The sequence below is a fragment of the Peromyscus maniculatus genome, chromosome 10 (assembly GCF_049852395.1).
Source record: "Peromyscus maniculatus bairdii isolate BWxNUB_F1_BW_parent chromosome 10, HU_Pman_BW_mat_3.1, whole genome shotgun sequence".
Lineage (NCBI taxonomy): Eukaryota > Metazoa > Chordata > Mammalia > Rodentia > Cricetidae > Peromyscus > Peromyscus maniculatus.
This window is the reverse complement of record NC_134861.1, coordinates 45,030,829-45,057,228: the sequence shown is the minus strand read 5'-3', so window position 1 is coordinate 45,057,228 and position 26,400 is coordinate 45,030,829. Positions and strand designations below refer to the sequence as shown.

The 26,400-nt window shown below is 38.5% G+C and overlaps 1 protein-coding gene across 4 annotated transcripts in view; it reads left to right on the top strand.

The window, feature by feature from the left end:
• Positions 1–26,400, top strand: part of Kcnip4 (potassium voltage-gated channel interacting protein 4) — a 1,069,170-nt gene that overhangs the window by 946,891 nt on the left and 95,879 nt on the right. For all 4 annotated transcript variants that reach the window (XM_006976097.4, XM_006976100.4, XM_006976099.4 and 1 more), the window contains one exon: positions 16,819–16,943. In XM_006976097.4, the coding sequence (XP_006976159.1) occupies positions 16,819–16,943 (125 nt within the window). The remainder of the gene's footprint in view (positions 1–16,818; positions 16,944–26,400) is intronic.

Sequence of the window (26,400 nt, the reverse complement as noted above, 5' to 3'; positions counted from 1 at the left end):
TCCAGGAAAATTTGTAAACTTTATTTTTAGCTGTTTTTTTTTTTTTTTTTTTTTTTTTGAGGGAGGAGACAGGGGTACTTCACTGCATTTATGAGCTGTATAATTACTATGAATTAGTTCCCAGATATTAAACTTACTTAGAAATATCCAATGCAGTTCTAAGTCTACACAGCTCAAGTTATGAATTTACTATAATATGTATAATCATGCAAGATGGACACTGTCCTACAGAACAGGAAAGTGAGGCATAAAAGACAAATTACATTGCTTGATCACAGCATCAGGAAGAGACAGGCAAAGGGTCTGAAGCCTGCAGTGGTGATCCAGAGTCTACACACTTTTCCCATTATGTAGTTATATTCAACATTCTGAACAGCATATACAAAGTCAATTTTAGGAAAACAAGAATTTCTCCACTTACTTTCTTGAGACAAGCTCATGAGGCCCATTCATCTGGAAATGTTGTGATGAATCCTTGAATGAATGTGTCCTCTTTCTGGGATACTATGTTTAAAAAGTAGAAACTGTTATCAGGTCTTCTTTCATCTAGGGTTACAGGAGCCACAGAGATAACATTTCTCACTTCTGATTAAGGACAATCATGGATGTTTTAGAGCTATATGGAATTCTATTGTTTCTTGGTATCTGAGCACCCATGAGATGCCATATAGGAAACATTAGAAGCATCTTTTAGCTTAGATGTAAAACAAATTGGTACTATTATTTATTTATCGGTGATATGTATTGCTAATTATATTTGTCCTCTGCCTTTGTTGTGACTTTTTAAGGCTTACCTTTCTTCTGAATATCTTATTTCATCAGCATAAAATTCTTGTAAAACAACAAATGTGTAGGGTTGTTGTTTCCTTTTGATAAAATGAAAGAGGGGAGGCTTACCCCAAATCACATACGTATGCATAGTTATTTGAACGGTCTAATAACCAATGGAAAAAATAGAACATTCTTTGTCCTTGTCCATTGCATATCTACAGAGAGTCTTTATTAAATCATGAACAGCTTTTGACATAAGCTGGCCAGAGGCAGGCAACAGAACAGCTGTTACTGTGAAAGATATGGTTTATTTCATTTCATGGTAGCAGAGTTAGGGGGCAATATATTAAAGATAATAATCCAAAACCAAAAGGCAGCTACAGAGAACTCTATCTGAAGACTGCCATTACACTGAAATAAACACCTATGTCTACATCAGTAAGGAACAAAAAGTATAAAAAAGCTGATGGAAGAAGCCCTATTAAATGGAATTAGCTTAAGGATGTCATAGTGTGTCAGCTTATTTGGTTCAAACAGTTTTATGACTGATAAACTACACCAAATTTATGATGCTTTAATCTTTTACTCATTCCCTTATCTACAATATGGACATTATAATGATAAATATTCATTGAGCATGCACAGAGGGTTAGCAATGTATCTGACTTTTGTGTTAGTGGACAATTGTGCTGTTATTCTACTGTCACGACCATGATCACAACTGCTATAGTTGCTTATATAAGACTGAATAATATCAGGTGTGTTGTACAGAAATCTATATGTCTGCAGAGACCTTTGGAGAAGAATGATCACTTCATCAGAGGAGCTAAAGCAGGTGCTGAAAAGATGAAACTTCACATAATCTGGTAGGGGGTGAGAAGAAAGGGAGAGGAAAGAAGAGAGCAGAAACATCGGCTAGGAAGCTGCCCCAAAAGTCTATGCAAGAGATGGTATCATCAGCCACCCTTTATGGAGTGTAGCACTATAGCCCTAAGGCAATTATTGTCAGTATTAACTGCAAGACTCTGAGATAGACACAGTTATATTCCTGCTTAAAAGAAAAAAACTAAAATGAAAATAGAAATTAAATCATTAATTAGCAATCTCATATTTAATAATGTCAAAGAAGTTCAGCACTGTAATATCCGAGCTTAGGGAATGAATACACCCTGAACTGCGCTACCTGCAAGAGAAGACAGGTCTAACAAGCAGGTGACAGTGGTGGATGGGAAACTTCAGATGGCCTGTGAAGGTGTTAATTGGACATACTGGAAATAATTGCTGTTGCTAAGTGAATAATAGAAAAGAGATTTGACCAAAGGACCATGGTACAATTGACCAAAGTAAACACAAAATGAAGAACATGAAGTGAGTTCAAGAGAGTGGCAGCATTACTTCATACATGCTAGTTGAAAATGTCTGAAGAAAATGAGTAATGCTTGAAAAAAAATGAGGCCTGAAAAAAATAAGCAAGCATATAATAGGCTTTATTAATTAGTGTAACTCTTTCTTCCTATTTCTACTTGTTTCCTACTTTTTGTGACTATTAATTTGAGTCAAATTTGTGGACCTGAAAAGTAATTTCAAAAACATTTATAGGAATACAGTGGAAAAAAACTTTTATTATTATAAAAAATGTTGAGTTTGGTTCACCACAATCTTTATTTTATAAATCCTGTGGTGCTGTTCACCAGTGTAGCTAACAAGAGTTTTTACTCACCTATTCTCCATTTGAAATGAGCTAAGAAGTAATATTTAAGCTAAATAAGAGTCTAGTCAATAAGACTGGTTTCTGCAGGCTTACTTTAGACACTGAAATGGGAACCTAATACTTCAAACAGACTCAATTTTCCACTCCACCAGGTGTATAAAATACAGGCTATTGCTACATTATCTGTTTTGGTTGCAGGGTTAAAGCTTAGCTTCTTACTTTCAAATTGCCTTCTTGCCAAGGGATTTAGAGTAGCATGGTTGATGCTCAGCCTTCCTTTGCAGAAGCATTGGTCCAACTTTGCCTGCCAAGTTTCATTATAAAGAAAGATGAAGATAAGAAAAATTATGAAGATAAACTGATAGGGAAAGCCTTACTCATCTTCCAGCATAAACATATCCATCTGAAACTGTGTCTGAAAAACAATTATACGTTACATTATAGATTTAGAACCCTGAATCTGCTTTGAAGTAAACACATGTCTATTGGGTATTCTGGAGGTAATTAAAAGCATTCTTAATTTACCTCAATTGCAGCTTAAAATAATTAATGTTTTAGATGAGTAGATGTTAGATGTTTCAAAGACAAAATAACATCATACCAATAGAAAGCAGGTTTGGATACCTAAGAAACATCATGCACTGTGCATAATCTTTTAATAATTAAATCTACTTAATTGCAGTTATTATTCAATTGTCCTCATCACCACTATATGGATGAAAGACCCAATATTTGCAATTTTAAGTGAATTGTCCTAAGTAATACAAGCACTACATAGCAACATTGACAGAACTCAAGCCCAGGTCATTTGGTTATTTGACAAAATCTGTATCAAAATCTACCATGTGGTAGGTATTTTCCAAGCTGCAAAAAAATGCATCCACAAATGAATGAGTCAGGAATCCAGCCATGTCATGACCAAATGTCTAACGGAAAATGGCATGGACTATGATTTGCTTATTCATAGCATCCTTCTAAGGCACAGTTGAAAATGATTGACAAACATCATTTCATTTCAACCTCCTGCCAACAGTGCAAATGGGTTCATGAAAGACTAATCACTCTACTCAAGTTTGCACAGCCAAGAAGAGTAAGAAATCAGCTGTCCCATAGTCCCCACTCAGGTAGAGTCTAAAATAATGCCTCACCTAGTAAGTAGGCAAGGACAATCATCTATTGATTAATACCTGCCAGTAAGTAATTCAAATATTCTTTCAAAACAGCTTTGTGAAGCTAACATAAATATCCCCATTTTATAGATTTTTTTAAAAGGCAAGGATTTGAAAGTTTAAATACTTTCTTCAGTTACAGAACTGAGAAATAGACTCAGGGAAAAATCGATTTTTGTGGTAACTACATAATTTCCTAGATGTAGTGAGCATGTGGTTCTAGTAATTATGTTGAAGAAGACACTAGACTTCAATGTTGAAAACATAGTACAATAAATAGTAACAAATCACATTATCAGTCAAATGTTTACTATATATAAAATACACATACATATATTATTCTATTTAATGAGTTCAGGCACATAATCCCCTAATCTTAAGGACTATATTATGTCATTAGACATATGAGGGAACAAAGCCACACAGAACTTTATAACGTTTTATCCTGCTTGCATGCTGAATTTCTGGTTTGTGTTTGGATTAAATAATCTTACATTTTTTGAGCATGAAAACTAGTTCAAACATAGAAGTCAGATTGATTCTCAAATTATTTAATATTTCATTCTAAACATAGCTATGATGGATAAGCATGGCATTACAATTTTAATGCTATGACTGATTCAACTACAAAACATCACCTACCACAGCAAAAAGCCATTACCCCTCCTAACCTCAGCCAGCCTTCTCAGGAGCAAATGATTGGAGGATTTTCCTTCATTTCTAGGTAATAGATTTCATCAGTTTCTGGCTGCCTTCAACTCAAAACTACCTACTCGACCAGCCACTACATTTTTTAAATAATTTTTCCCTACAGTTCTTCCTTACAAATCTTGGATATGTATATTTTAAATTGACATTTTTCAAAAATTCAACTTCTTCCTATTACCTTCCGGAGTAAAATGAGTAGGAAAAAGCCTTTTCCTAGAAATTAAGGACTGAGATTTTCTAGTTATTTCCTGTAATACACCTTTACCCTTCCTCAACATTGTGTTTTCTTCTTTGTTTTCAGACAACTTGATGTCAGTTCTAAACTTCAGGGTCAGAATTTTAGGGGATAATTATTAGCTTTATATCTTCCACTTCTGTGCCCTTCACAACTTAGGTCATTGCTTCCAAAATTGATTTTTTTCATGTATACAAACAAGGCAATAATGTTTAGAATGATACAATGCTTAGATGCAACAATGAAAGTTAAGTAATTTCATTTACTGTAGAAACCACTTTGGGGCTGTCTACATGATACTACTTGAAATCAGGAGGTTATTGAAAACCACCTGATACTGGGTGAGGATATGTTTACTGCTAACAGATATTGTGACTGCCACTTGACAGAGAACTATAGTAACAATCAAGTAAATGAGGCTTTAAGCCCAGTTCTCTCACTGATGCACCCAACAGTTTTCGATGTACAATACTTGAAGGTAAGGCTCTGTATCTAAATACAAAATCACAAGTGTAAGACTTGATTCCAGTCCATTCTCATTTCCAGTGTAATTCTATTTTCTGCTTAGAGACCATTGTTACTAATTTTGTGATTCCTATTAGGATGTATATTTCTGCAAAGGTTTGGCTATCACTCACCCTTCCTCTCTGGAAGAAAGAACAGAGGAATAATTAATCCCATGAACCTCAGAATATTGACTATCATCAAATGCCAAATTGTTTAGTTTCTTTCTCTGTATCATTGTTTTCATCAATCATTCTGGAATGCACCATCAATAGAATGATATTAGAAGTTTATAAGTTAGTCAAATTAAATTGTTTAGACACAGCAAGTTTGGTTTGGGCATTAGTATATTTTTAGGACAACCAGGAGAAAGTCTGTCACAATTCATGAGAAAGTCCATTCTCGAAGCACTTTAACTTTTTTTTTTTTTGAGAATTTCACACATGCATATAATGTGTTTTGAAAAAGCTTTCCATTCTCTCTCCTCCAAATCATTCCCATTCCTCCCCACCACTTATCCTCCTGAGTCCATGTTCTCTCTCCCCCCATCCTTCTCTCAATATCCACTGAATCCATTTAATGTTTCATCATGTGTGTGGGTATGAGACCATCTTAGAGGTCTTAGGCAACCTCTTGTAGCCCTCAAGAAGGGCTGAAGAAATAAGACTCTCCCTCCCCTATCAGCTGTCAATGATGAGTAGGTCTGTAGACAGTAGTTCTGGGTCTGGGTGGTAGCTGGGTTGGTCAACTCAGTTGGTCAAATTGCTAGCTTTTTCTCATTGTCACTACCCAGATGAGCTCTCCAGCACTGCCTCGGCTGGCTAGCTCATTCAATGCAGCCTACAGCAAGGAGCAGGGCCAATTCTTCTCCTCTCAGGCCCTTAGATCCAGGTAATCCAACCCCATATCTCCAGGGCCAGCTCTACTGTTTTGCCCAGGCAAGGTGACAGGTCCTCTCTCCCAATTGCTATAGTGTGAATACAGGCTGGGGGATGAGGGAGCTGTCGGTCTTCCTGCTCTCATTCCTTCCGGGATGGCTTACCTGCATCCATGGCAACAGAGTCAGCTCAAGTGTGCTGCCCTCTTGGGGTGCAGGACCCACTCTCCTGTGTGCTGTAGTTGGTGTAGGGCAGGACTAGTTCTCTCACTCTCATTGCTCTTTGGTTACAAGGTCAGAGGGCAGATGCAAAGGGATAAGGAGATAAGTGAGATTGGAATGTTTATTGTGACATCCACAAAAAAAATCAATAAAAGTAAAAAATATTATTTAAAATGGAGTTACCTTATAACAGGGTGACAATGCTCCCACTAGACACCACAGACTAACAAATAAGCATCCAGGCTGTTACTTCCTTGGAGACTCCCAAACATTGCAAGCTATTGCAATTACTTTTTATTTCCTCCACAACATGACAGTAAGACACTCCTACTGAAGACATAACATAGTTGAGTAATGAAATGTGGAGAGATCCAGATGGAACCATCTAGAAGCTTCATTCATCCCTACTGGGTAGCTTCCATAGTGTTTGAAGGTGTTGTACATGCTACCAGGGGAGAGAAATAAGTCTCAGTCTCACCCACCTGTGAACTCTGAGAGCTACAGTACAGACTGGCCCAACTAGACATGTCCACTAACCCAATAGTGGCATGGACATCATGGAAATAAACAACAGATTTGTGATTGGGCCTTTCCACAAATGAAATTCATATCTGGCAACATTATCAGGCCACGAACCTATGTCTAGTCAGCTCATAGGCCACAGAGGAGAACCTACTACTATTATTCTGCTAAATCATTCTCTGCTTCAAAAAATCTGCTTCAGATATTTTTACTTATTTCTCCCTCCTAACCTTCTATGTCTTCCACCTCCAAAACCCACAGTCTCCTGCTTTTTAATCATTGTTATTATAAATACATATAAATGAATAAACAAATAGAAAATCTTTCTGTCCCCTCTTTTGTGATGAATCCTGAATGCGCAGCTGTAATATACATGTCCCACTTGGAGCTAAGCACTTCATAGCTTCTATTTTGGCATTTTTAACAGAGTGGACTAATCGAGATCATCTTTCTTCATCTCTCTGTGTTTCCTTACTTTGGAAAACATTTATCATTGACTATAATCACTCAGCATTTTTCTTTTCCTGATTAGAATATTAATTTTTTTTATCTGTCTTTATGGAGAAATTCAACTATACTCTGTTTCCATCCCCCTCCTTCTTATCATCTCTGGTGTAGATTATGTCTGGGTGTGTAATGTATGGCAATAATCTTTTCATTTACTTCATCTAAAAAAAATCACTTGTGAACCTATCACCTAAGAAATAATAGCTATTGTCATAATAGGTCATCATGATCTACTCTGGTAATGATATGCTTAATGCTGATAAAGAGCAATCCCATTAGGTGACTTTAAATAAATATGATCTTGTGAGAAAGTTATTTGTGTTTACAAATAAGTCAGAGACAATCCATTCATACATGCTGTGAGGAATTGCTCTGGCAGCTCACCTCCAGGTTGTTTTATTTTGTAGTGATTGAATTCAATCATGAAATTGCAAAGCAATTCAAGTTCTCCTAGAATGAGAATTGTTATGTCATTGCCAACAAATACATTTAACAGAGGATGCTCAAAATAATTCGCCATTTCAAGGTACTTTTCATTTTCCATGTAATATATGAGTATTATACATACTAATTACAGTGCTATGTTTTATTTTGGTCTTAAAATATACTCACAGGTTTAAAGCAATATTTTGAGACTGAAACACATCAGGGCTTCTGATGCTCAGAAAGGTCTATGGAAGTCTTGCAATCATTCAGTATTTCTGAGGGTCTGATAATGTTCTTCATGGGCTATGTGTACATCATCACGAACTTAGAATTAATTACTCACATACTGACATGTGCACTTCAAAATAGCTCTTGGTGGGTGGATAGTTGAAGAGTTTTAAAAACAGAAAGAGTCAAGAGGGTTCCCAGGTCATCACCTTCTTCACATAAAAAAAAAATTGACACTGTCAAACACATGAAAGAGATGCTTACAAGGCCTGATCTAGGTTTGAACTCTCCCTGCAAAAGTCAAATGTACAGGAAGATGAAGCAAGTAATTTGTGACAGGTACTCTTCCATTGTCATCTACTGGACAGTGTGTAGATTTAAACTAATTTCATAATCCCTGGTACTATTAACTAACTGATTTTCAGGCCAACATTTGTGAGCAAGACGAAAACTGAGCAATGGAAAGTCAGGTATATGGATGTGCACCTTATTTCTGTGCAAGTCTTTGAAGTAACAATGAAAAGAAGAAAGGAGTTATGTGGTTGGCAGGAAAAATAGCTTTGTATATTATTCTCCAGACAGCTTTACCTCAGGCCAATGTGTCAGACTTGGACACGAATCAAAAAAGAAGACAGAAATCACCCCTCATTCTAGAGGCTCTGGAAGCAGTTTCCAATGTGCTGGTGAAGAACCTTCCACATTGTGCAGCATAGAGATGAGGCCTTGATCAAACTTTGTGAAAAACCACCAGCACTTACCACTTGCTCAAGCTTCTTGTTATTTAATAATAGATAAAATAGCAATAGGAAATAGTCAAGATTATCATGACATTATTCCCATACTGATTAGTTTATTATCAGATCAGTTTAATAAATGTATACATTAGTAGTAAAAATTCAGAGGGTGTTGCTGTAAATAAGACAAGTAGGTTCAGGATTTAGCTAGACAAACTGATTCCTACTCAAATAGAATCTTGAAGTCACATGACTAATAAAAATACAGATCATTTTTGGTATAGGGTCTCATGAGCCCAGCTGGCTCTTAAACTTGTTATCAATTGGGCCTTGAAGTCTTGATCCTATAGCTTCAGTCTTCCAAATGATGAGATTATAGGTGTATGTTCAGCCTCAGTAGATAAATTTTAAAATAAGCATCATATTGAATTTTGAAAGGGTGTCTTATATAAATACATTCACTTCCTATCATTGGAATGCTTCACATAGTTTCTCTCTGTGTGTCTTCATGTCTGTGCTTCTGTTTCTGTCCTGCATCTTGCTCTGGCTCTCGCTCTCTGCTCTCGTTCTCGCTGACTGAATCACCTTCATATACCAAAGTTAATGCTGTAGGAGTGGCATGCCAGTAGTCTGACGAGACCTAAGTAAAGAAGGGGAACAGGGGTCAGCAAAATGGACTAACTAGTAAGGGTGTTTGCCTATAATTCGGAAACCAGGTTCAAATTCCCCAAATCCACATATTGGAATGGGAGAACTGACTCCAAAAATGTTGTTATCTGACCTCTACACATGCACTGTGATATATGTGAATCTCATCAGCACCACCACACATACTCATACAATAAACAAATTATATTTTTGGTTGTGAGCCTAGCCTTTAACGGCTGAGCCATCTCTCCAGCCCACAATAAACTAATTTAAAACAAAATTATTAAAAAGGAACATATGACATCCTAGGGAAGAACTCTCTTTTATGTGCCTGAGTGCAGAAACTACTTCAGCAACATGCAACATTCTCCAAAGGATGCTTTGATTGCTGTATTAGAAACATTGTGTATGAGCTGGAGAGATGGCTTGTTGAGCACTGGCTGCTCTTCCAGAAAACCTGAGTTCAATTCCCAGCAATTACATGGTGGCTCACAACCATCTGTAATGAGATCTGACCTTCTTCTGGGGTGAAGACATACATGGCAGGCAGAACATGTATACATAATAAATAAATTAATCTTAAAAAAAAAGAAAGAGAGAAAGAAACATTGTGCACAATCTTTTATCTTTAAAATTCTGGAAACGTTCTCATGCTTCTTTGTAAACCATGTTCCTCTGCAGTTATATCCAGGAAGATGGAGACTTCAGGTAGCGTCAAACTTGCATAATTATGTTGAGCTATAATGAGCTTCTACGGTGTCTTAAGGAAAGTTTTTAGAAAGATGACTATTTAAAAACCCATCCTGTAGTTCCCCAGTGATTTAAATTCCAGTTTCTAGCCCAATTATGTCATGGCTTGAGGGACCTGTTGACTCAGATGGAGGACAACATTGGCCCTTAAAGATATAAATCTAAGGAGCAAAGAATGTAAAGAGATAGACAGGAACGTTGAAGGTATCTTGGGACTTTGTTGTCTGATCACAATTAAATCTGGTACTAGACACACAAATTAAAATATCATTTGCATTCATGGTGTCTCAGGATATAAATGCAGCATAGCATCTGAATCAGCTCCTTGTCAACATGCCTTAGTTTTTCTAGTTTGCAAGGGCCTCGGGAGGCACAAGAGGTCAGAGCCCCATTTGGGTCTATGGCTTTTGTTTCAAACAAACAAGCATCTCCATATGTGTCCACCTTGTCTTTCCTAGCCCTGAAATCCTATGCCCTCTGCCCTTGCCACCCTCGTGTTTCTCACTGGCAGGACATCCTTTGCTAGCTGGAAACTTCCACACTGCACTTTAGCACATTTTGACTGGTGATCACTTGAGGCACCTCTTATCTAAGATTTTGGAGTCTATTGTGATTATCTCTCAAAACAGCTGCTGACTTCAAATTGGCTAAACTCATGATCATTGGTGACAAAAAGGCACAGACTGATTCCCAGGTGTCGTGTGGCCTTAAAGAAGTTATTTAAACTCTGTAGGGCCGAGTTTGCACCTTCTAAAGCAAGGCCATAGTGGGTATCTCGCTGAATTTATGTCAGTACTGAAATGAGATACCACACTGCCAGGCTCAAGTAAAAGTTCTGTAAATAGTGGTGAAAAGTCACCACATTATTTAAAAAAACAAAACAAAACTCAGCATTACCTTTAAAATACTAGAATGATCAGGTACTGGAGACATCTGTTTGTTGAATTGCTAACTAGCAACCTGGCTTTGATCTCTCTAGGTTAAGCCCAGCAGCATAGACTTATCACTCATTTTTCTCATCTGAAAAACCAAGTTGATAATTCTACTCCTGAGGAATGTTGTGAAATTCAAATGATGAGATTGGCCAGAAAACTTCCCAGGACCCACTGGGAAACCTAGCAACAAGACATAGTTTGATTAGCTTTGTGTCTCCCCTGAATCTGATAGGATGAGAAAATAGTAGAGACCAAATGTGTTCAACAACAGAATTCTATTCTCTCAAGAGTCTGGAGACTGCAAGTCTAAAGTCAGAGAAGCAGTGTGTCACTGTCATTTTGTTGGATATTCATGATGATTTTCTTTTATAAGCAGGTCTCAGTTGTCCTTTCCTGTCCTCTTAAATGCCCAGGCTTTTTGGGTGTTGGATTAAGGCCCCACTATTCTGACACTTTGTAATCCTGATTATCGTCAGAAAGGTCCTGCCTCCAAATGCTGTCATGTAGATATCATGTATATCAGTATATACTGAAGTATATCAGTCCACTTCTCTTTACTCACTTGATCTGGGTAGTTTATGATGAAATCAAATGATTTTCTTAAATAGTTTTAGAGTCTGAAAGTTCAAATAGCAGCATGTCAGCTCTGATGGGGGTCCCTTTACTGTATTACACCATGACTATGATGTATTACATTACATCATGGAGAGAGCACATCAGATGACCAGGGCATGCAGTGAGCATAAAACCAGAGCAATAAGAGGGAGAGAGGGGCATGATAACCTTCCATTAGCCCTAACTTTTAAAAGTTCCACCATCCTTTCACATTAGCCCTATGGGGAGCATGTTTCACCCCATGAAAATTCTGGACAGGCTCATCCAAATCACAGCTGGATTTTAAACACTGGGCCTTTAGCATGTGGATCTGTGTGACACAGCTCATTCTGCACAAGTACGAGTCAGAAGTCAGATAGCACGAGGTGAAGGGGAAAGCAGGAGCCAGGAAATGGGTATTGTTTACTGCTCAGACTGGCAGTACACAAATGGCAAGAGCTTATCATTATTGTTACCACTGTTATTTCTCTTAGGAGCAAAAGAGAGAGTGTAAAAAAGTAAAGAGCACACCTTGAGACATCAGAGATCAGGTATAAGTCAGGTCCCTGCCTTTTCTTCAGTTGAAAAGCTGACCATGTATTGTTGTAACTCTGTGAGAATCAGTCTCCACACGTGTGACAGATGGATGGTGATACTTCATTTGGGAAATTGTTGTGAAGAGATCTCATCTATCTCCCGGTGCACACCAGGAATTTAATCAGCTTCAGGCACTGTGTTCAACTCTTCCAGAATGCATGTTCCCAGTTAGCATCTGACTCATATGTGACCCTGTAGGTTTCTGCTCTGCTCCCAGGAAAGTTCTCACCCAAGAATCGGAGTTGATTGCATTCAGTGGTGCTGCTTTTAAAACCAGCATATGCTGGCAATTGATGATGATTTCAAGGATCTTTTATGGGTCCTGTCAGGTGCCTCATAAAGAAGCACTAGCCAGTGGGAAAGACAAGGCAGCGCACAGGCAGACACGTGACGTGTGTTTCCTTTTGAATATCACATGAGATGTCACCCTATCATAGGACTTAATTCAATTACACTGACCCTCCAGCCTTAGGCCTTTTGTCTCAGATGTGGCATCTGTAAGTCTGTGACAGCAGGGGAAGAAACTGTCCCTTGTGAGTAGTGCAGTCAGACTTGCTGCCTAGTACATGGGTTGGGAGGTTAATGCATTCTTTTGTTCCTCACTGCAGGAAAGGCCACTGGGTCTCCACAAGGTCAGCCTGTGATTGAAAAGAGCACTCCGAAAAGCCAGTTAAACTCTCCTCCACTTTTGCTTATGCTGTATTTCTCAGAACAATAAAAAGAGAACACAGTGGTTCTAAAGAAGACATTTTAGGTCAGCTGGCATCCCACAGATCACAGTCTGAAAAGTTCTTCTCTTGGGACAAGCTTAAGTTGTCACAGGACTCCAGAACAATGGGAACTCTAACATCATCAGCAACAAGCCATTCATTAGTTATCCATCCAACAAATCATTGTGACTCCAGGGTAGCCATTAGACCAGAGGATATTCAGATGTGTAGGGCTGATTGCATTTTTAAGGAACTCACAAGGGAGACATCAAATGTGAATGAGTTGTTATGTCATGCTTAGTATTTCTCCACCTTCCTAATGCTGCAACCCTTTAGTACAGTTCCTCATGTTGTAGTGAACTCCAACCATAAAATTTTTTGTTGCTACTTCATAACTGTAATTTTGCAACTGTTGCAAATCATAATGTAAGTATGTGATATACAGGATATTTGTCTTATATGTGACCTCCAAGGGGGTTTCTAGTGACGAGTTGAGAACCACTGCAAAACACACTAGATAGAACTGCCTGTGAGGCAGTCTGGATAGGCTTCGCAAAGGAGGCAGGAATTCTTGAATTAGATCTTTTAAAACTTGTATATTTTACAAGCAATACAAAAGGAAGAATGTTGTAGGTTGAAGGAATTGCACTTATATGATGTTTTTTAAAAAGGCATACACATGATTATACAGAGTTGGAATCTTTCTACTTGACAGTTTACCCTTGTGTTAAGTCTGAAGCATAGCGTTTGTTTGTATTGGCATATCTAAGAACACAACACAAATCAGGCTGCTAATCCATAGCTACCTTGTGAAGCAACTTTTCCTCCATCTCTCTATGCCAGGATTCATGGAGTAGAAACACTAATTGGCTTCAATGAGTGAAGAGAAAGATGAAGCCACTCTGTGTCCAACTATTTGAGTTTCTCTCAAAAGCCCATGCTAACTAAGGTCATTATGTCAATCAATGCCTAGCATCCTTTTCTGGGCTACTTCCCACTACATGTAGTTCTTCTGACTACATGATATTAACACACTATTTACTTCCTCAAGAGTTTGATCCTTTTCTTTATTTTTAAGAATTTCATATGTTTATGAAATATGATATTCTATCTTCATTTCTCCCCTTTAGCATCCCCAATCTCCCCATTATCATGATATCTCCCAACTTCATATTGTTGCTTTTGTTGTTGTTGTTGTTTTTATAAACTACCAAGTCCAGCTATAGCTACCCATACATGCATAGATGTGGTTCTATCTATTGGAGCATGGGAAACCTACCTGTGGACACATCCTGAATAAGTAATGATTCTCCCTTCCACAAACAACTACCCAGTGCCAATAGATCTTTGGGAAGGGATGAGCCTGGAGATGATCTACATTATCTATACTGGGTTTTTGCCTGGCTTTCTATTTTATTAGTCTTGTAAAGGGAACCACAGCTACTATGAGTTCAAGATTGCGTGGAGTGGGATAAGGGCAATCAAGATACTTCATTAGGCCTGAGTACTCAGCCTCTTATTCTCAACACTTTAGCCAGTCATGCATCTTTCCATTGACTACTGTCCACTGCAAAAAAAAAAAAAACTTCTTTAGCCAAGGTTGAGAGCAGCCCAAATCTATGGGGATAAACATACATATTCTGAAGGCAATTTGATAAAATGGTAATTTATAAAAATAACAATAGCAGATTTTACCCCAGGGTATATGATCTCCAAAGACTTGGGATTTTGACCAAGATTAAAATACCAGGTGTGAAATTCTACCCTGTGTAGCAGACCTCAAGTCTATTAAGAAAACAACTCGTTTACTTTTAATGGTCATGCAAGTATTGTACCAGTGTGGCCTGCTATGTGATCAGATTAAGGGTGTGGGCTCCCACCACCTGCCTTCTGTTTATGGCTCACTATGTGACCTCGCTAATGACCTCTGATCTCCATGCAAACTTTATTTATTAACATACAAATAAATCACATTTCAGTACAAATAAAATATCACCACACTGTACAGCTTTTTAGTTATATGCAATGCCATTTTTGATTTGTGGTCTTGTTTACTGGGCTACCAGAGACTTATTCAGAAAGTCCTTACCTATGCCTACAAGTTGAAATTTGGTAAACGAATAAAAACAGAGTTCCCACTACTGTCTGAAACAAGGCAAAGTTGTCCACTCTCTCCACTCCTATTCAACACAGTGCTTGAAATCTTAGTTAGGGCAATAAGACAAGAAAAAGAAATAAAAAATATACAAATAGGAAAAGAAGAAATCTAGGTACCCCTATTTGCAGATGGTATGATTCTTAGTATAAAATACTCCATTAAAAAAATCTCTCTTTGGAGATGATAAATAATTTCAGCAAGTGGCAGAATACAAAATTAACACACAAAAATTAGCAAGCTTCCTATAAACCAATGGCAAGCAGCCTGAAAAATGAATCAGGGAAATAATCTCATCTACAATACCCACAAAAAAGTGAAGTACCTAGGAATATTGAGTCTTTGCTTCATTTATTTGACAAGCACACCCATTGCGTACATTTGTTCCATTGCCTTAATTGGTTTTCTGTAAACATTTGAGAGCAAGAGTTAGGAGATGCCTCAGTTTCTCCTGATCCTCTATTCCTGGCTAAGAGCCCCACCCACTGCCCTCACTCCTGTGACCTCAGTAGGCAGGTGGAGGTTGTTAGTCAGAGGCAACACTGTTAGTGTCACTGACAGTACATCTTCGGCACAACAGCTCCGTGTCTACAGGTCTCTAACTGACCTGTGTGTGGGGTAGAGGTTGGAGGACCCCTAGCCATGGAATGTGATGAACTGTGAGGCCAGGGTTCTCTTTAGCCTCACTCCTTTATATCTGCAATCTGTAGCCAATGACTAATGCTTGCCTGCTGAAATCTTGTGAGAAGAAGACTAAGATTGAATAGAGAGTACTCACTTATGGCCTCATCTCACTCTCTACTGTAAAGATACTGGACTAAGGAGTACTGTCCTTTGAGGCACAAACACCCAGATACTCATGCACACCGAATCCCTCAGACTTGTGCTTATATGGCCATATGCTAAATGCACACACAGTATTAGATATTGCTTGAGGGTAGAACATTTCCTCTTGACAAATCTTTGAGCTCTATTGTATTATACAGAGCCAAACAGGATTCATTTTTGCAAGTTCTGAAAACTGATATATTAAAAAAGGAGATATATTACATTATTTTATTCCAAAATTTCATTAAAGTTTATAGCAATTCCCAGTCATATCAGCACAAAACTGTTTTTTTTAACACAAAGCATCTTTGATAAATTACAGTATATATATAGTCACAGAGTATCATACAATAGTATAATAGCACTCTCTAAACTGACTGCATTTACTGCACAAAAGACTAACTAGTTACAAGTACCTCGAGGCACCTGTCCTTCCAGCAAACTGCAGAAGGCTGGTGTTTGGCCAGTCCAACTGAATTCTGTTGCTTTGCCTGCCTCAGTACCTGGTCTGAACTTTTCATTTGTAGAGCCCCTCCAGCCCCCCCCACCAAAAAAAGACTCCTTTTTTGGGGATTGAATCCTCAGAAAGCATATGAGAGTCCACCATGGTGTATGCAGGATATATGAAATTATAGGGATTTTTATACAGCAAGTCTACATTTAAAACTGGTACTTGGTCTACAAACAGAAATTTCAGGTTAAATTATTGCTGATTTTCATACATTTCAAGCTGTTCTGAGAAAATGCTAGACTTGTAAGATTTACCTTGGTCAATAAGATGTTTAAGGAAAATCATGCAGAAATGTTTTAGTTTAACATGGTGAAATCTGAGAAATGGGAGACTGCTACTGTCCGTGTGAGGACCCTTCCTGGAGGGACAAATCCCTGCAATCTGGAGAATGTTTCTTCCTGTTTTTCTGTGTTGCTCATTCCTCGTCCCAGGGAGCAGCAATTACACTGAAGTCTCTCTCTGGTTTTCCTTTGCAGACAGCGTGGAAGATGAACTGGAGATGGCTACAGTCAGGCATCGGCCTGAAGCCCTGGAGCTGCTGGAAGCTCAGAGCAAATTCACCAAGAAAGAGCTTCAGATTCTTTACAGAGGATTTAAGAATGTAAGGACTTTCTTTTTGACCTCACCTTTACCCAGTTCTCAGAGAATCACTAAAACACTGAGTGTGTGTGGGAGCAGGCGCCACACTGTCCTGTGAAAGCCCAAAGGCTGTGTACCCTTTCCCTCATCTCTCCTTGATTTGAATACAGTCAATACGCACTGGGCCTTTGATTGACTTTGACAAGCCAATGTTGGTAGAACGTAATTGCCTGTTGGACAAGGATGAGTACTGAAAAGGGTTTCCTTAATCAAATTCTTCTGTTGGGGTTTGTTTTCTTCTTCGGGTGTAATGGGAGCATTTCAATAAGCCCTTCTTTTTTTAACTGCAAACTAGTGTATGCCTATAAACTATTATTTGAGGCCACAGAAGAACCTCAAAAGACCCCGAAGACACATGTAAGTGGCAGAGGCAGAAAGCAGCAAGAGGCTGTCTGGTTTCAGAGTCCATGTGAGGAAAGGCTAGAAAAGAAACTGCAGAACACCGTCAAAGAGCCCAGGGAAATCTAAATAAGGTTCTTGGCCTTTGTTTTTTCCAATGAAACATTGGTGAAAGAGTAACAGCAAAGACAAGAATGAATTTGGAGGAATACAATGTGAAAAAAAAAGAGTCTTGGTTGCAAAGATGATGTCATCCTTATGAAATGGTTTCCTTTTATGTCTTCTCTCCCCCTTACCCCCTCTCCTGCCTTCCTTCCCTCTCCTTCTCTCTCTCTCCCTCTCTCTCTCTGTCTCTCTACCTCTGTCTCTCTCTCTCTGTGTCTCTGTCTCTGTCACTGTCTCTCTGTCTCTTTCTGTCTCTTTCTGTCTCTCTTTGTCTCTCTGTCTCTCTCTGTCTCTCTGTCTCTCTGTCTCTCTCTGTCTCTCTCTGTCTCTCTCTGTCTCTCTCTGTCTCTCTCTCTCTCTCTCTCTCTCTCTCTCTCTCTCGTGTGTGTGTGTGTGTGTGTGTGTGTGTGTGTGTGTGTGTGTGTGTGTGTGTCCTCACACACATTCGTCCATCTGTGTGTATGCATTAGCACCAGAGGTCAAGGTTGTGTTTCTTCTCTTAGGTGCCATCCACCTTGTTTTCTCAGACAAGATCTAACATGTCTAGAGTTTATCAAGGAGGATAGGCTCCTGGTCAGCGATCTCAGAGGTCCACTGTGTTGGGATTACAGGCGTGAATCATCACACCCAGCATTTTCAACACAGATTCTGGGGATCAAATTATGGTCCTCGGGGTTTCATGCCAAGCAATTTGCTGACTTACTACTATCTTCCCAGCCCACCAAGCCACAAACTTCTCTGTGCGTAAGCATGAGTGTGTGTGTGTGTGTGTGTGTGTGTGTGTGTGTGTGTGTGTGTGTGTGGTGAGTGTGTGGCCCCATCTTTTACTGAAGCATTTTTGGTATGTACTTGTCCTCTGGGAGAAAACATATGGAATTGTGGGTAGAGTTTGATAGAGAATGATAAACAACCTTCAGAAGTAGACCAGTATCTGCTATTTATAATTCTTATTTGGGGTAGCCTGAAAATACATTTCTGGACAAAGACTAGTTGTTTGGAAGGTTAGACCTCCCCATTCTTCTCCAGTGTTTTGGATTCAAATTTAGATTCATCAAATGAATGACTATCAATTTTCTTTGATTGTTTCTTTCAGTCTGTGCTAGTCGCCTGTATGCTGATGAATAATGCTTTCAATGTTAACGGGGAAAAAATGTCCAATGGTTGACTTACAGACTGGAGCTTATTAACTAACTCCATTTCTGATACTGGGAAAAATACTGTGTTTTATTAGTTGTAGAAGAAAATACTGCCAATCAATCCAAACCTCAGGGGCCAGTAGGTTGTCATGAAGCAAGGGTGCCTTTGATCCTGATGTGCATGTGACCACATTTCCAGATGTATCTTCATCAAGAGAAGTGATAGCATGGGCACTAGAAAGGATCAGGCTAATGCTCAATGTTACAGATTCTTCAAAAGCCAAAGAAAGCATGCTCTGTCTTTAAACAGTTCATGGTCTGAGCAGAGTGTGAAAGCTCACTGTGGAAAGTCCATTTGAAAATAGCTTCCTCTATCACTGAGTGTTTGTGCATCAAATTGCACATCAGCCCAACATATATTTTCATCTTATACACACCTAAACCAATGGAGGTAGCTATAAGTATTCCTTTGTATATGTGTCTCTCTCTTGTTTTTACGTTTCCAATTTGGAATACAAAGTGGCTATTTTTTATCAGGAAATGTTCATACACACTCTATTATTAGTCTTCTTCCTTGGCTCCCCTCCTTCAACCTCTGCCCCTCTCATGCTGGGCTCCTTCCTGCCCTAATTGGCTATGCTTTCATGGCATGTGTATTCTATTACCCTGTTTGCTTTTTTAATCCCCTTTCAACAATCATTTATAACCCCTCTGCCCTCTCTATGTTCCCCTTTCCAGGTTCATGGCTTTCTCCCCTCAAGACATACTATATATTAAATTCTAGCATCTGTATACAGAAAAAGCATAAAGCAATTGTCTATCTGGGCTTAGGAGACTTTCTTTGATATAATAATTTCCAATTCCAACCACTTTTCTGTAAATGTCATTTTTACTTTTTTACATCTGCCACATTCTATCGTGGGTATATCCCACATTCTCTTAGCCATTTACCTGTTGGTGGATGGCTGCTTCCATTTCCTGAGCACTATGAATGGTATAGAAGTAAACATGGGTATTCAATTATCTCTGGGTTGACTTAGAGTCCTTTAAGTATATACCCAGAAATGGTATGGCTGGGCAATATGGTAGTTATATAGTTTTGTGTGTGTGTTCTTTTTTTTTTTTTTTGAGAAATCTCAATCTATAAAGATTTGTAAAGTGACTGAAGAAATTTCTGTTCTTATCAACATTGAGTAAGAGGTCTCTTTCCTCACATTCTTCTCTTCATTTGTTACCAATTTCTTTCTTGATGATATACATTATGGAAGACATGATATAGAGTATCAAAGTTGTAATCTTTACTTCACTTGTGGCTAAAGATATAGAAAACATTTTATACATTTATGGGGATTTATTTTTGTGATTCTTCTAAGGGCTGCCAATTCAGTTCATTGGACCATTGATTGATAAGAAGATCTAAAGTTTTTGTTATTGGATTTTTGTAGTTCTTTATACATTGTAGATTAAGTTCTTTTTTGAGATATAACTGGTATATTTTTTGTCTTATTCTGTGCTTTACCTCTTTAATCTGCTGGTAGTTTCCCTTGCATAGAATTTTTTTTAAAAAAATATAATTCTATGAATCCCTTTTTTAAAAAATATAATCCTATTTATCAGTTTTATCTATGTATTGATCAATTGATCAATCAATCTGTGCATGTGTGCATGTGTGTGTGCATGTTTTGTGTTCTTTATGGGTGTGATGCATGCAAATGAGTGTGTGGGGACACATACCCATTCATGTGCATGCAATTGCCAAGGCAGGATGCCATGTGCTTTTCTTTATCTTTACCACATTCTTGTACTGAGGCATGTCCCCTTTCTGAACTGGAAGTTTGCCATTTTGGCTAGCCAAAGAGCTCTTGGAATCTGCCAATCTCTCCAACATTGGAGTTACAAGAACTATAAGTCATGTCCAGCTTTCTACATAGGTGACTAGGATTAATATTCCTGTCCTTAACTTTCTTATTGACTGGCCTATCTCCCCAGCCCTCTATTTGTCAATTCTTTAAGATTATTTCCTTTGTTATTGGGTCTTTTTCAGAACATTCTTGCCTATGCTTTTTCTAGCTTATATATTAAGATGTTTGATATAATTTGAATTGATTTTTTTTCAGGGTGAAAGATATAAATCTAATTTCACTCTTTGGTATTTGGAAATTAAGGATTTGTTACTGTTATTATTGCTTTTAATAACATTTTATTAATTCTGTGAGAGTTTCATACAGTGCATTTTTTACTATATCCAGTCCACCTGCAACTCTGCTCAGATCCATCTTTTACCCCCATTCCCATTCAACTTCAAATCCTCTTCTGATTTTTTTAACCCATTGTGTCCAATATTTGTTTGCTTAAATGGTCTTGGGGGTGGAGCCCCCTTGATCTTGGTCAACTTTCCAGGAGTCACATCATTAAAGAAAGTTGACCCTCCTTTCCTTGGCAGCTTCCAAATGCCAATAGGTCTTCAGCTAGGGGTGGAACCTCAAATTCACTTCTGTTCTCTATGATGAGATTTTGTTTGACTTGAGCTTTCCAAGGTCTTGTACATGTTATAACAATCACTTTGTATTCATATGCCCAGCTATTCTATTGTGATTGGACAACACTGTTTTCATAGATACAGTCACTACCTCTGGCTCTTAAGACTTTTCCTCCTCCTTCCTCAAAGATCCCTGACTCTTGGGGTGAAGTATTTAAGACATATAGCCCATTGGGTGGAGTCTCTTATCCTTTTCATGTTGTTTAATTGAGCATCTCAGCTTCTCTGATAAAGGTGAAGAGAATATACTGGTTTAGAGATATAGTGATGCCATTAGGAGTTGTTTTAATACTATGCCCATTTATCAGAACAGTAGTAGTTGGTTCTCACTTAGCTCATGTGACTTATCTAGACACAGATTCTTAGCATTGATAATGCCAGGTATGTATTCAATTGCATGGAGTAGGCTTTTGATACAACCACAAACTTGTTACTCCCATGAAACTTAAGCAATCAGTGCACTAGTGTGTTTATATTGTCAGGGCAGCTGTTGTAGCTTGCAGTTTCACAACTGGGTAAGACCAATGAACATTTTTAATCTCTGTTAGTGTGCAAAGAACCATCAAACACTATGAAAACTAGCCAGTAGGAATAAATCTTATGAGTGAGTACTCCATTGATTTTTCCATGTTCTGTGACTCAAGTATGTGGTGTCTTTATCAATAAGGTCTTATTATAAAATTATATAGGGTAACCAAGGACAGGGGTGATATCTGGGTATTTATGGAAACCCATAGCCAATAACTCAAGGAGAACTAGTTGGCCTGGTACTGGGGTTATTATTATCCAGTTTTCCCAACATCAGCAACAGCATTTATTGGAGAAGCTCTCTCTTCTTCAATATTTGTTGGTACCTTTTTAAAAACAATTGTTCGCTGTGGCCTTGTGATTTAATTTCTGTATCCTGCATTCTATTCTGCTGATATACAAGCTATGGCACACACTAGTAGATACAAGTATTCTTGATGATTCAAATTAAGTTGCTTTGAATATTTCCCAAGCCTGCCCCTGACAGGTCCAATTTCAAGTTCTATAGAAGGATATTGTTGTTCTGGCTAGTTCTATGTCAACTGGACACAAAATATAGTCATCTGAGAGGATAAATGTTTCCATAATATCAGGCTGTTGAGAAACCTGTTGGGAATTTTCTTAATTAGTGATTGAGGAACCAGCCCATTGTGGCTTGGGCTAACGTTGGGCTAGTAGTCTTGGATCCTATAAGAAATCAGGTTGAGCAAATCATGAAGAGCAAGTCAATAGGCAGTATTTTTCCATAGCTTCTGCATTGGTTCCTGCCTTCAGGTTCCTGCCCTGCTTGAGTTCCTATACTGATGTCTTTCAACAATGAACCCTGAGGTGGAATCATAGACCAAATAAATTCTTTCTTCTCCAAGTGGCTTTTGGTTATGGCATTTCCTCACAGCACAGTAACCCTAAGTAAGACAGCTATAGTGCTCAGAGTCATCTGTCTTGACTACTGCCTTTGTGTAGCCTCAAAGAGGCTAGGAAAACATTTTGGTCCTTCCTTGCTATGAATAAAAAACAGTTACTAAGAACATTTGCAATTCTACTGGACTCATTAGAATCTTTTTATAGGGTATAGTCATGTTTATTTCACACAGCAACTCATCATCTGCCTGAATGTATTGATTCTATATTTAGCCACTTTTGGTTGGCCTTCTAAGTGCTTCTTTAAGAAAGCTTCCTCAAGTCTCATCATTTGGGATATCTATTATCACTTGTGTGACTGACTGGGGCAGAACAAAGAGGTAGGTGCTCATCACATCCATAGAATATAATTAGAAGGAATATTGAGATGTATTTTACCAAGATTTTCAAATAAACAACTATGTGTCTTTTCAGTTTTCATACAACTGTGTCAATATATCTGAGAAGAATGACTTAAAAGAGGGAGGTGACATGTCCTAGGGAGGAAGGTCCAGGGGATCAGAGATAAAGAGGATAGAACAGGTGGCATCAGGAGGTCTTTCATAGATTATGTCCTATGCCAAGCAAGTTTTGGAAGAAGTACAGTATCTCATGTACTTTGTCTGCATCAAAAGAAAGCTGTCATACAATGGGACAAAGTCAGCAGAATGTTAATCAATGATGCACAAGGAGAACATAGAATATCTCAAGTGCTTCAGAGACCAAGTACAGATCAGCCTTTTGACTAATAACCATAGCCCCCTAGGGCAGATGAAAGGGTTTTCAGGATACAAGGCTGCAGCTCCCCCAAGGCCTTGGCTCCAGGCCATTACTGGTTCTGTCAAGCACATTCTTCCCTTTTGTAGAAGGAAGTGTGTTACTTCTCCATAAGTCAGGACCTCAGGAAAAAGCTCCTAAGGCCCTGGCCCCAGGCTAATATTGACTCTCAAACATGTTCCTGATTTAAATGAGCTATGTTCCTTCTTCAGACATCAGGCCTTCTGAGAAAGCTTTGGATCAGCCTTGCTCCCAACAGAAAGGGTTTTTTTTTTTCTTTTTTCTTTTGTTGTGGTTTTTGGTTTTTTTTTTGTTTTTTTATTTTTTATTTTTCCCCCCCCTGTGGAAGAGGGAAACATAGTATATGGGATTTCAGGCTGTGGTCTCTTGTAGTCAGAAGGTTTCTCCAGTCCCACCCAGCCCCTCACAGTCCAGACAAATCTTTCTCATCCGTGGTCCTTCAGCTGCTTATAAAATAATCACTCAGAGGCTTATATTATTTACAACTTCTCAGCCATTAGCTCAGGCTTATTACTGACTAGCTCTTACACGTAAATTAACCCATAATTCTTATCTATGTTTAGGCACATGGCTTGGTACCTTTTTTCAGTTCTGGCTTGTCATCTTGTTTCCTCTGTGTCTAGCTAGTGACTCCTGACTTGGCCTTTCCTCTTCTCAGAATTCTCATCTGCTCGCTCCACCTATACTTCCTGCCTGGCTACTGGCCAATCAGTGCTTTATTTATCAACCAACCAGAGCAACACATATTCACAGCATACAGAATGATATCCCACAGCAGTCTCTGGCACTATTGTTCATGGGTCAAACATCCCTTTGGAAGAACACAGCAGAGACAAGCTGCCCACTTCATGTCAGGCAGAAAGCAGTGCGAAGTAGGCAGGGCTGGGCACAAGACACACCCTTCCAAGGTACCCCCTCTTCACCAGTGGTCTACTTCCACCAACCAACACTCTCTCTCTCTCTCTCTCTCTCTCTCTCTCTCTCTCTCTCTCTCTCTCTTCAAGATGAAATTATCAAAGGCTTAATTTAGCACATTCATAATCCAATCACCTCTGAGTGGTTAACTGGATTCAAGCATTCAACACATGAGTCTTAGGGAAAGACTTTATATTTGGTTGTCAAAGTCAAGACATATGCTTGTCAATGCCATGCAGGTAAGAGATTTCTTAGTTAAACCCTCGTTTATTCATGCCTCAGGGAGAAGCTATTGACCTCAATGAGGGTAGAGAACACTGATGAGAAGGGGGTGTAAGAAATGTCAAGCCTTAGCCAAAAGTCATTACCAGAGAAAGGTAATCACAGAATAAAACTTTAGATGTGTTCACCTCAAAATTTTAGAAACTTCTCAACTTTTTTTTCCCTCAGAAATCTCATAATGAACCTTTTAAAACAGTAGATGGTGCATTATATCTCAAATGGTTGTGTAAAAAACGACTCCTTAATGAAACCTCTTACATCTCTGGATACCTCGCCTGCTGCTATGTGGTTATTCTGTCACCAATGCAGGTCTCTCCATCTGAGGTCTGGCTGCCTTTCATCCTATTTGCTGTAAATTGGAATCTAGATTACTGCCATCATTAACCTTTGCAGCCAGTAACTCTGAAGTATGTCTTACACAAGTGGCACTTCACAATAAATTGCCTAGCTTTCTTTTCTCTTCTTTTCTTTTCTTTTCTTTTCTTTTTTTTTCTCTTTTCTCCACTGCCACCCTAACTCTGTTCATTTCCCAGCTTTAATGTCCTTATCTCCATTTCCATTTTTTCATTTTTCTCTCTCTCCTGTTTTTCTTTTCATCTCTTCCTCTCATTCAATTCCTTTCTCCTCTTTTTCAGGCTTTGTTCCTTCCTTTGTCTATATTTTTCTCTCCTCGCTTCCTTGTCTTAGCTTTCATACCTGATGCAATGTGAGATTTTTATTAGATATGAGTGTTCCCAACACACATTTCACATACTGCTTTCAAAGAAACATTGTTGGCTTGTTCAGAATGTAGTAATAGAAAATCAAACAACAGTAACCTTTTGATTTTTGTATAATACTAGTGAAATGTACCGCTGTAACAGAAATGCCCTAAATCTTAGCAAGGCAGACAAGGGAGAAGGTCAGAAAGGCTCATAAGTTATTAGATGGCAACAATCAGAACCAGTTTCCATCAAAGAAAGCAAACCAACCACCCCTGCTTCCTGAATATTAATTATCTTAAAGCCTTCAAGCTCAAAAATCCATTTCCCTGGAAACAGTGGAAAGACATTTTTAATGAAATCTTTTGAAACTCTCCATATTTTGATTGAAAGGATAAACCATTCAACCACATTCAAAATAGTCACTCTTGTCTGAAAGTGGCGAATTTGGTAGTCACCCCCACAAATCAAGTTTACCATGAAGCCACATTTTTCCATGTTCAGTGCACCTCAGCATTCTTTCTCAGTGTCAATATAGACAGTGAATAGAAATGGAGAACTGGAGAAAGAGAAGGTAGGGAGTGGTGTCTTCTCTTTTCTCCCTGACTGACTGACTACTGGAATCACTCACATATTCTTGTTTTTTGTTTTTGTTTTTGTTTTTGTTTTGTCATATGCTGAGTCTTCAACAGTGAGCATCTGATGGAGATGGGAAGAGCAGGGCACAGCTTTTGACTGCCATTCCTGTGTCTCAGAACCACCTGCCCTGAAAGACGACAGTTTAGTAGATATGGGAGGTGGAGCACATATTTTAATTTCTGATTCTTTCACAGGTGTTGAGACTACTGCTGCTTTGGGGACCACACTTTGAGTGTCATTGCTGGGATCTAGACATCATATTCTTGGGAGTCATTCACATTCAGGGTTTTAGTTTAGTTGTTTAAGCAGCTCCCTCAGCCTCAGTGAACAATACGCTTTTGTCTTCATAAACTGGGACAATGATTGGAGCAATAAATTAACTTTAGAACTAAGCATAAAATTAAAAGGGAAAATGAAAAATATAGTGCATCCTCACATAGTCAGCTTCTGTTGTGTGCTCCATCAATGTAGGGTATG